The 12060-nt window shown below is 47.5% G+C and overlaps 1 protein-coding gene across 1 annotated transcript in view; it reads left to right on the top strand.

The window, feature by feature from the left end:
- The window catches only part of LOC137159356 (golgin subfamily B member 1-like), a 54177-nt gene extending 51694 nt beyond the window's left edge, over positions 1-2483 (top strand). The window contains exons 27-28 of the mRNA XM_067557526.1: positions 721-835; positions 1862-2483. Of these exons, the coding sequence (XP_067413627.1) occupies positions 721-835; positions 1862-2020 (274 nt within the window). The 3' untranslated portion in view covers positions 2021-2483. The remainder of the gene's footprint in view (positions 1-720; positions 836-1861) is intronic.
- The last annotated feature ends 9577 nt before the right edge of the window (positions 2484-12060 follow it).

Raw genomic sequence — 12060 nt, 5'->3', positions numbered from 1 at the left:
TAAAGATTTTCCTTCTGAGTTACTGTGGCTGAAGTTAATACTGAGTGACTAACGTGCTAAAAATTTGAGCTTGAAGTTTTTGTTTGTGGTTTTCCATTGATTTTTTTTTAATGAGATTAGTGATGAAAGATGTTGGATTGCCATGCCTAGGCACTGAGCCAGTCTGACAGCACTGAAAATTTCTCCACTGCTTGGCCAGAGTGCCTCCCCTGCAAATTGCAGGGTCTGTCTCACAGAGTGAGAGAGAAATTCAATCTTCATTTAAAGTTCCTTTGTGCTGATCTAAATGAAAAAATGCCTACCAATATCCTGGCTGAACCCACTAGTCAGTACCGATTTCCCCCGCCCCGCCCTCCCTCCCAAATTAGTAGAGCATTCCGCATATAACAGATTTTATACATACACTCAGAGAGATAGATAGCCATGTATTAATTACATCCAAATAAATAAAATCAGAAGTACTAAATAATCCTCTAGAGAGAGGTAAAGAAAATTTGAGTTAATTTGAATAAGTAAAACTTCCAGAATCGAAAATTGAGGCTGAAAAAGATAAGACAAATAGTTCCCCCCCCCCTTTTTTTTTTGTTCACCAAAGGCAATAAGCACTAGCTGAGCTGTACAAAAAAATGTTTCTGTAGGTAGATAATTGATAATGGTACTTCTAAAGTGTAGGTAATCTTGTAATGTTTCCCCCCTGCCTTTTCAATTTCTTTTCTCTAGACTTGAAATCAGTAGTTACAGGTCTGTACCTAGAGAATACACTGTTCAGATGGAGTCTGATGAGGAAAGAGAGGCTTTGATCATCAATCCTAGTGAACATATTGTTGTACGTAAGGTAAGTAAATGTGTAGACTTTAAGAAATTCTGAGTTGTAAGTTGCCTAAAAATGGGTGCTCAATTGTACACTGCCAGCTGCAAATAACTCAGAGAACGGGGAAATCTGTTCTCTTCAAATTCTTTTAATTAAATCATATTTTTAATAAGTAACCAGAAAGACTGGAGCAGTAAACTATATGTGTGCTAAAATGAATAATAAAAGAGTGAAATTGTGAACAACATAAACACATTGGGCCACATCCCCAGCTGGTATAAATCAGCATAGCTCCTTTGGCTTCATTTATACCAGCTGAGGATCTGCCTATTGTATGTGTAAACATTCCCAAGTGAGAGATTGCTGTTGTAAATATGTATATCTGGAGATAGTCTTTTCAAGGGACGAACTCACCTCTAAAGAATAGAAGAGAAATGTTACAAATATGTGGGAGTGTCATGAATTTATTGAACATATTTTAGAATCAAACACCTGAAATCAGACTGCATCTCTTTGAACCTTCTTCGTGTATTAAAAATCAAACATCTAAGAATCCTTTATAATGCTCAGAGAACATGGTGATGGGCACACCCTGGAGAGATACATATGTGTGTGTTCAAAATATCAGTAAAATATTGAAAATAAAACTGTTTTGATTTCACCTTTCTGTATGCTGTGTCATGGATGGTAACCTATACTTTAATGCAAACGTCAGTTAAATAAAATATACGCAGTTTGTATGTATATTTGTGGATGTCTAGTGGGTATTTACCTGTATTATATAAATTGTGTGTGCGTGTATAATTGTGTCTATACCTCTGCTCTGTGTGTATGTAATTAAGTATTCCACTCATCCTGTATCCTGTTTTCTCCCCTGTATCTTTTGTAACTGCTCCATTCTTTTCCCATGAATCCCTTATGTTAATGACGTGCTCAGGCACCCCCTACTGCACACTCCGTTGGAAGGATTACAGTACTTCACAAATTTAGAGTATAATGAGAACTCTTGTATCTTTTCTGATGATTACTGAAGTTTTTTTTTCCCTACAGATGAAAGGCGGAGCTCTTTCTTTCAGAAGATGGCTTCGAGGCCGAAGCCTTTACTGCTCCAAGCTACTGACCTCCCGAGCAAAATCCCGCTATTTATTCCTTACATATTTGGTGACACTACATCTTGTTGTTTTTCTGTGCCTCATGGGCATTCTCTAAATGCACTGCAATTGCTGGGTAAATTATTTTTCTTTAGATAATGGTGTGCCAACTCAAGATAATGGACTTTTCACATGCTGCTGTTTAACTATGCACTGGATACAGTTGTATATATCCTCATTACAATATGTGCATTTTGAACCTCTTCTAAGAAGTTTCTGTATATCACGGTTACTCCAAAGTTGACTTGAATTGCTCCTTAACAATGGAATATTATATTTGCTAAAGAGAAGAAATTCCCCTTCACTGCAACCTATAAAGAAACTGCTGCATTATATTATTTGGGAATATATAGCGATTGAATACTACTGAATGGGTTGTAAATTGTATCTTTTCTATATAAATTTTATTTTGAGAGTTACACTATAAATTTTAAAGGAATATCAACTATTACTGTTTATTGGCTTCTTGATAATAACAAGAAGCTTTACAGAGTGCAATAAAAGAAAAAAAGCTGGATTCATTATGGGTTTCTTGACTGGAAATAAAACTTTAAGAACTATACTCCGCTCTTTGGTGTATGAAGGGTAAATACTTATTGTCTGTGTGGTTGCTAACTGGATGCAAAATTATTATGTAATTATAATAATGAGAAAAGGCTGACAGTTAATAACAAGGAAAACTTTGACACTAGAAGTTTGACTATGCAATCAAAATTAAGACATTCCTAGCTGATCTCAAACTGCTTTTAGTCAGTCCCACATCACTTCAAACGGCAGTTGTCTAATCTATCTCAGCTAGCTGAATTACTGTTGTAGCTTCTGGCATCCACATTGAGGATCAGGCCTCCTTTTTCTAGGTGCTGCACACGTTACATCCCTGGGCATCTGTCCCTTGCATCTGGACTCCTGGCTTTTGAAGTTTTCTTATGTTCTCTTAAACCTTTGGATAAATAGGTTGTGTGTTTATGCACACATTTCAGAACATTTCTTCTAATTCAGTTAAATGAGAAGCACATAATACATTTTCAAGTGAGTGGTCAGGAGATGTGCTTTCAGCTGTTTTCTGTACAAGCATAAGGGAGCATGTTGTATTGTATACAAATATTCATGCTTTGTTATGATGTACGCTGAAGTTGAGTGAAATTTTCAGATTCCAAAAATAAGTTCTTTGCGAAGAAGAGACTGCTGCTAATGCTGTAACCTGATGGTTACTATGTAATTGGGAGTTTTTTGCATTATTTTATCAGTGATTTCAGAACTAGCACATAATCTATAGCAGGGTGGAGTAATTTACTTTCTGAACTTGTTTTTAACAAAGAACAAATTACTGTGTATGAAAAATGTAAATGGGACATTATCATCAGTTGAGGCTTTAGCTGGGATCACAAAAGTCCTTCTCTCTTTGAGTGATTGCTCATATGCATTCCAGTTTAGGTGTATGCGCACCCCGTGCACAGATTCCCGGAACCTTTTTCCCTAGCAAGCCCCGCAGGGCCAGCTCAGGCGCCCCCTGGAGTGCCGCGCTCATGTCGCGGTATAAAGGGCGCTGCTGGCCCCACGGGTCCCCAGTTCCTTCTTTCCGCCTCTGACGGTTGCTGGAACTTCTGCCACTTGCTGTTGCAAGCAGCAGTCCCTAGCCTTTTCAATCTACTAGAGTTATCCAGAATCAGAGATCAGTTAAGTCAAGCTATTGTTATTCAAGACAGGACAGTTAGTGAAGCCGCTGAACTTGAGTTCAAGGGCCCTCAGGGGCTTTTGACCGGAGCCATGCCAGGCTCCACGGGCTTCAAGAGCTGTTCACTCTGTGCTAAGCAGTTTCCTGTCAGCGACCCCCATGATTGCTGCCTCCATTGCCTCGGAGAGCAGCATCGCAAGGAGAGGTGCAGGATCTGCAAGTCCTTCAAACCCCGCACCCAGAAAGAACGGGACGTGAGACTGAAGGCGCTACTTATGGAGGCTGTGCTCCGACCAGCATCCGAGCCGTCCCGATCACCGGCACCAAGTGTACGCTCGGTGCAGAGCGCAGCACCGGCACCGAAGGCTTCGGTACCGAAGAAAACCAAGGCGACCGGCACCGCCTCCAGAGACTCCTCCCGACCATCGAAGCAAGGAGAAGAGCAGGAGACACCCCAGCCACGTGCCGTGGAGGTCCCTCCGGCACCGGTGTCTCCTCGTAGGGAGCCTCCCCCGACTCTGAAGGGTGGGGGAGCGCCTCTACAAGGGCCGTCGATGCCGGAGGCGTTTGATGCAGCAAGGGCCCTCATGACCTTGCCCACGCCTCCGTCCCCCCCTCGGCCGAGGGGCACGGGACTTGCGTCTCGGGGTAAACCCACGCTGGGTAGCTCCGGTGGGTGGAGGGACCAGCGTTCTCAACCCTCACCCAGATGGTCATGGAGGGTGGAGAATGCATCCCCTCTGAGCTCCGACTCTAGGTCGTTGAGTGCCTCGGCACCGCGGCACCGGGGGCGGTCCAGAGGCCCGAAAAGGCGGCGCAAAGGGGTTAGCACTGACTCTAGCACTCCAGGGTTGGGCTCGAGCTCTCCAGAGCACGGAAGGTCACGCCGTAGCAATGCTCGGGAGACCTCCCCTAGGACGGCACTGACTACTGTAGCCGTAACGGACGGTGCCGATGTAGAGGCACCGGCACCGGGGTTGTCATCACTGCCAGATCCAACGGGGCAGCAGACTTCCCTGATGTGGTCGCCGCCGTCCATGCCTCTGGCTCCCCTGGTGTCCCAACCGCTGCTAACCCAGATGTCGCCTCCTGGACTTCAGACACCGCTACTGACACCGGCACCAGCACCGAAGGCACTGACCCAGAGCTTGTCGGCACCGTTGTATGCGTCACCGAGCCTGCCGGCACTGATGGAAGCACCGCTTGCCCTGACGGCTTCGGCACCGAGCTTTGCGCTGGGATCAGCGCAACGTCCACGATCGGCGTCGTCGATGCGTAGCCGCAGAAGTCGTCACTCCCGCTCCCGTGGCAGGAAACGTAGACACAAGCGGTCGGACCGCAGACGAAGGAGGTCCACTAGTTCGTCTAGCCGGTCTTCCTCCAGGAGGCATCATAGGCACAGACGCCACTCTTCCTCCTTTTCTTGGAGCCGCTCCCCGCAAAGGCATCGTAAGAGACGGTCTTTGGACTCGGGGCGCCGAGGTCGCCAGGGTGACGCCCCTGCAGTTGCCTGTGCCAGGGTGGCAGCAAGGACCATGGCACTGGCCATACTGGGGTCCGTGGGCAGCTCAGCCGGGTCGGGGCTGATTCGCTCCACTCGGGGGTGGTGCAGCCTCCACCTCCCCCTTCACAGCTGCCACCACACATCCCCTCTGAAGGGGAATCGGACCCGGAGGAAGGTCCCTCCACAGGGCCCCTCCCCTTGTCGTCCTATTCATCCCCTGATGAAGGGACTTCCAGGGATCATAAGACGCCCCTTTTTGATTTTAGGGCGCATCAAGATCTCCGTAAGTGGGTGGCTAATAATTTAGGGCTACCACTTAAGGAGATGTCCGAGGAGGACGATCCATTGTTTGGCCCTTCAGGGTCCTCAGGCCCTTCACGGGTGGCCCTCCTGGTCCATGACAGGGTCATGAGTATTGCCAAGGCCCTATGGCAAACTCTTTCCTCCGTTCCCGCAACATCCAAGGGAACAGAGAGGAAATATTATGTGCCCAAGGAAAACTTTGAATTCCTCTATAGCCATCCGGCCCCAGGAACTCTGGTGGTCAATGCGGCAAATCACAGGGATCGCCAGGGTGGCCAGGGGAGTACCCCTAAAGATAAGGAGGGGAGGAAGTTAGATTTGTTTGGCCGCAAGGTCTACTCTACAGCAGCATTACAATTGAGGGTAACTAACCACCAGGCCCTCTTGGGCAAATATAACCAAAATTTATGGGCCTCGCTACAGCGGTTGATTGCCGCCCTTCCCCCGGATAAGGCAGCAGACCTGGCCACGGTGGCACAGGAGGGAGAGGCCGTGGCCCAGGCAGCGTTACAAGCGGCCAGTGATGCGGCCGATACCGCCAGCAGGGTGATGGCTTCAGCCATCGTCATGCGCCGCTGTTCTTGGCTATAGGCGTCGGGGCTATCAGTGGAGGTCCAGCAAGCCATCCAAGACCTCCCCTTTGAAGGGTCTGCCCTCTTTTCAGAGAGGACGGATGAGAAGCTGCATGCCCTTAAGGATTAGAGGTCCACCCTGAGGTCCTTAGGGCTGTATTACCCCTCAGGCAGCAAGATGCCAATCTCGCCCACAACCTCAGCGGCAGCCACCTCCCCCGCCCAGACCATCCCCTAAACCCGCTCAGCAAAGGAGGGGGCGGGACCGCTTTCGAGGGCCTAACCTGCCGGGACCGGCAGGGTTCCTCAGCGCGGGCGCAGCAGGGGGGGGAAAAACCGGCGGAGCGACTGGTAATAAACGCTTTTGACAGCAATTATGAGGGTTGCGCTTTTTCCTTCCCCCTGGGCCCTAACCAACCCTTTGTGAATAGGCTTCGGCCATTCTATCATGCTTGAGAAGCAATCACTGTGGACCTTTGGGTCCTGGGAGTCGTCCTCGAGGGCTATGCCCTACAGCTTACGACTTCTCCTCCAGAGACGCCCCCCACCCCGTCCTATATGGGGGACCCCACGCACGAACAGCTCCTGATACAGGAGGTTCACTCACTCCTGGAGCTTGGAGCGGTGGAGGAGGTTCCGCAGACGGAAAGGGGAAAGCGGTTTTATTCTAGATTCTTCCTGTTCCCCAAGGCCAAGGAGGACTGAGACCAATCTTGGACCTCCGTCATCCGAACAAATATATCAGACGTACTAGGTTCCGTATGGTTTCCCTTGCTTCCATAATTCCTGCCCTAGACCAGGGGACTGGTATGCTGCCCTCGACTTAAAAGATGCCTATTTCCATATCTCCATTTTACCCGAACATAGGAGGTTTTTGAGGTTCAGGATACAAGGAGGCCACTACCAATTTGCGGCACTCCCATTTGGCCTGTCCTCAGCCCCGAGAGTCTTTACTAAGTGTATGGCGGTAGTGGCGGCCCACTTGTGCCATAATGGGGCACAAATCTTCCCCTATTTGGATGACTGGCTCATCAAAGGTAGATCACGGGAGCATGTGCAGAACAGCCTGGAACTGGTTTGTGCCACATGTACCAGATTGGGGCTTCTCATTAATGAGAAGAAGTCTACACTCACCCCGGTGCAACGCATAGACTTTATAGGGGCCACCCTGGATGCCATACAGGCCAGAGCCTTCCTGCCTCTCCAGCATTTTGAGGCAATGGGATCCCTAATCGCAGACTTACAGACGTCCCCCATGACGACAGCCAGATGCTGTCTGCAGCTGTTGGGGCATATGGCAGCCTCCACGTATGTGGTGAGGCTGGCCCGTCTTAAGCTAAGTCCCTTACAAGCATGGCTAGCTTCGGTCTATGCACCCTCCAGACACTTACTGACTAAGGTGGTTACGGTTCCCCCACAGGTGCTGTCCTCCGTCAATTGGTGGAGGAATCCGGGAGAGGTGACCAAGGGAGTCCCGTTCAGAGACCTGACTCCGTCCGTGACCTTTATCACGGATGCTTCGGATGTGGGATGGGGAGCCCACATCAGCGGAGATCTGAGCACCCAAGGGTTATGGTCAACGGCGGAGAAAGCTCTACATATCAACGTTCGAGAGCTCAGAGCGGTCCGTTTGGCCTGCAGGACCTTCCTCAGATTCCTGAGGGGCAAGGGGATTCGGGTCCTTACAGACAACATAGCAGCCATGTTCTACATGAACAGGCAGGGGGGAGCGCGCTCCACGGCCTATGCGTCTGTGGGATTTCGCAGTGAAGCACGATTTTCATTTATTTGCCTCTCACCTCCAGGGATCAGGAACGATGAGGCGGACCGCCTCAGCAGGTCGTTCTCTCCCCGACACGAGTGGTCCCTTCACCACGAGGTAGTGACTTCAATCTTCCGTGTGTGGGGCACTCCCCTTCTAGACCTCTTTGCGTCTGCATGCAACAAGAAGTGCCCGAGATACTGCTCACTCAGAGGGCACGAGTTGGGCTCCCTATCCGACGCGTTCTTAATACAATGGTCGGGGTCCCTGATGTACGCCTTTCCCCCCATCCCACTCCTCCCTCAAGTCCTTCTCAAGATCGAGAGGGACAGGGCGGATGTCATCTTGATCGCCCCAGTGTGGCCGAGGCAGTTTTGGTACAGTACGCTGCTTGACCTATCCATTGCCTCGCCTCTCACACTCTCCAACCGGTACGACTTGCTCTCCCAGGACCAGGGGCGCCTGCTGCACCCGGACCTGGACTCCCTCCATCTGATAGCTTGGAGACTCTCTGGCTGACAGAGGGTGAAAGGGCCTGCTCCTTACAGGTCCAACAGGTTCTGCTTGGTAGCAGAAAACCCTCCACACAGGTTACATACCGGGCAAAATGGAGGCGCTTTATGTGTTGGGCAGAGACCAGGGGTATCACACCTACCTGCTCTCCCATACAGGTGATCTTAGAATACCTTCTATATTTAAACTCCAAGGCCTGGCCTTGGCCTCCTTGAAGGTACACCTGGCGGCTATATCTGCGTTTCACCAGCCAATGGAGGGGAGGTCGTCGTTTTCCCACCCCATGTCGGTTAGATTCCTGAAAGGGGTGGAGACAGTGTTCCCACAGGTTCGAGACCCCATCCCTCCCTGGGATTTAAACCTGGTCTTCACCAGGTTAACAGGACCCCCATTTGAGCCTATGGCTATGTGCTCCCTGCTCCTCCTCTCTTGGAAGGTAGCATTCCTGGTGGCCATCACTTCGGCCAGGAGGGTCTCTGAGTTACGAGCACTAACTTCGGAACCCCCTTATACTGTTTTTTACAAGGATAAGGTCAGGATGAGGCCCCACCCAGCCTTCCTTCCCAAGGTAGTGTCCCAATTCCACTGTAACCAAGATATTTTCCTCCCGGTTTTCTTCCCAAAACCTCATGGATCGGATGAGGAACGGAGATGGCATTCGCTGGATGTCAGGTGGGCCCTGGCACACTACGTGGAGAGAACCAGACCCTTCCGAAAGTCAACACAGCTGTTGGTAGCAGTGGCAGACCGTATGAAGGGCTCTCCCGTCTCCACCCAGCGAATCTCTTCTTGGATCACGTCATGTATTAAGGCGTGTTACGAGCAAGTGAAAGTGCCACTGCCAGGAACGGTAATGGCACATTCGACCAGGGCTCAAGCCTCATCGGCGGCCTTCCTAGAGAACGTGCCAGTGCAGGACATCTGCAGGGCAGCCACCTGGTCGTCAGTTCACACTTTCATGACCCACTACACCATTGTTCAACAGGCAAGAGACGACGCAGCGGTTGGCAGGGCCGTGCTGAGTAGAGCCGCTCGTCAGTGACTCCTACCCGCCTCCAAGGGTATGGCTACTCAATCATCTAAATTGGAATGGATATGAGCAATCACTCGAAGAGAGAAAACAAGGTTACTTACCAGTAACTGTTGTTCTTCGAGAGGTGTTGCTCATATCCATTCCAAACCCACCCCCGTCCCCGCTGTCGGAGTCGGCAGAAAGAAGGGACTGGGGACCCGCGGGGCCAGCAGCGCCCTCTATACCGCGACATGAGTGCGGCACTCCAGGGGGTGCCTGAGCTGGCACTGCGGGGCTTGCTAGGGAAAAAGGTTCCGGAAATCTGTGGATGGAGCGCGCACACACCTAAATTGGAATGGATATGAGCAACATATCTCGAAGAACAACAGTTATTGGTAAGTAACCTTGTTTTCCATGTGGGATGTTAAAGTCCTGGAGATTTACTTTTTTTAAACACCAGCTAACCCATCAAAGTCAGATTTATACCTTTGTTTGGCAAATAGGAATTTTTTTTTTCAAGTTTTGCCACCAAAGGCTGTGTTCCTGCTACCTTTTTAGCAGTTTTTCTTCAGTTTATTAAATGTTCTTACCTTTTCAGCAGATACATTTTGCTGCTTGCACCATTAATTATTTATAGAATCATTAGAGCCAAAATAGAACATTGGTGCATTGAATCAGCTTGATAGTGATAGCAGTTGTATTTTTGTTTACATGCACTCTAATTACATATGATGCACAATACAGATTAAAGTTTCAGTGAAAGCCAGAAAACTAATTAGCTGAGGCCATGCTTTTTGCCATACACAAATATTTATCTGATCCAGAAGAGCTATGTTACAGATATGATACCCATAAAAAGAGCCGTGTTAGAAAAAGGTTAGCTGTTCACATGACCTTATTAATAAGAAATAAATTATGGCCACCTTAACTTTCCTCCTAAGGATCATGGAGGCATGCTTGCTTTTAAGGAAGGCTGTTCAAGTAAGCTCTAATTGTGTGTGATTGTCATGTTCTGGGGTGCAGTGCTGACCACTGTGAGATTGTCACCGCTTGTATTATAACTGTGAGAGCCTCAAAATGCTGCTACTTGTGGCTCCCTGCCACACAGCCAGCATGCACTTCATTTTCTGTATTCCGTACAGCTCTGATTCAACACTTTGAATCCAACAGCCTGCCAGCAGTTATCACAGACACACTCTGTTGTCTTACCAGACTTGGTTAATGTTAGCGGGTGACCCGCAACACACTCCCAGTCTCAAATTTTCCCCAAACCATGCGCTCTGCAATGTCCAGCCCTCTCCTGGACATCTCAGAGAAATAATGTTTGCTTGTTCCTTTAAAGAGACAAAAGCACATTGTAGCTTATTAACTTAAATGATACACATTTTAGTCTTAGTTTTAGCATATATATCCATAACTCTTGATACCCATTGTGTACATAACATCATCCAAGAATGTTAATGATCAGGAGTTATTTGTTTTCCAATGACATATTACATCACACCTTTCAGATACAGATTCTAACAGTAATGTGTTAAGTGTAATGAGTATGTCAGGCTTGATGTGCTACTGACAGAGTAGTGAACCACAAATGAGCCTCTGTATCACAATGATACTTAAGTGGTCAAGCTGAGCAAGATACATTTAAGGATCACTTGATCCTCCTTTTCACTCTCATGCACTCTCATGCATATGCGTGTTTATAAATCCTAGGAAGGAGGCCAGGTTATCAATTGTATGGGTTTTTTTTAACATCACGTCATTAAATGGCCAACCCATTTTTGTCAAACCCAACACTAGAAAATGTATCTCCTATTTGATAAAAGATTTGCATACATGCAACATTTAATAAAAATCTCTCACCTAATGCAGACTTTACCCGGGATTTGCAGTCAAATATGACCTTCCATAATAGTAACTGTAATTATCTTTTCTTTAATTTGCTTTCCGGTTTTTGCTGTGGGAATCCTCATATAAAACCACTTGTCTTAAGTTACTGTTTTGATTTAGCATTACTTTATAGACAACTCTCCTGGTTTATGGTGACATAACTGAACTGAGTAGCTTTCCTAATAGTCTCCAGAAATGCAGTATGCAGTGAGTGCAGAGCCTTCATGAAATTGGTATTGGACCTCAGGTATTCCAAACCACAGTGCTTGATAGTACTTGGTACTGTTCAGTTTAGACTGTCCCCAAAAAAGCCATAGCTCCATTGCTGTCAATGGAGTTTTGCTGATTTACAACAACTGAGAATTTGATGAATTGTCTATTCAGAAGTATTTGTGAAACATGCTGTTAGGATTCAAGTGACTTCAAATAGTGGGCCTGATTCTGATCTCACTTATCAGTATTTACATGGGTGTAGCTTCACTGAATTCAATGGAATGACTCCTGATTTATACCAGTGTACATGATATCCAAATTAGGCCCACTGTTTTGAAGACGAGGTGGGTCAGTATATTGTCATTTACTTACTACATGGCTGATTTTAAATGTTTTCCTATTTCTTATGTTAAAACAAGGAGGGACCTTGGCTGGAGCACAAGACTGAGATTCAGGACACATGGATTCACTTCCTGTTTCTGCCACTTCCTCTATGACTTTGTAGTGCAATTGCTTGTATTATCTTTTTCAGTTTTCTCTGTAAAATGGGGATATACTTAATGATTGAGATAAGACAGGGAGAGGATGCAAGACTAGATGTTTGCAAAGTACTGTGATCCTTTTGGATAAAAGGACCTGTATGAGTGGCAGAAT

Source organism: Emydura macquarii, unplaced genomic scaffold, assembly GCF_026122565.2.
Source record: "Emydura macquarii macquarii isolate MOO-44397 ecotype Brisbane River unplaced genomic scaffold, CSIRO-AGI_Emac_v2 contig_1876, whole genome shotgun sequence".
Taxonomy (NCBI): Eukaryota; Metazoa; Chordata; order Testudines; family Chelidae; genus Emydura; species Emydura macquarii.
The sequence above is the reverse complement of the archived record's forward strand: the minus strand, read 5'-3'. Positions and strand labels throughout refer to the sequence as shown.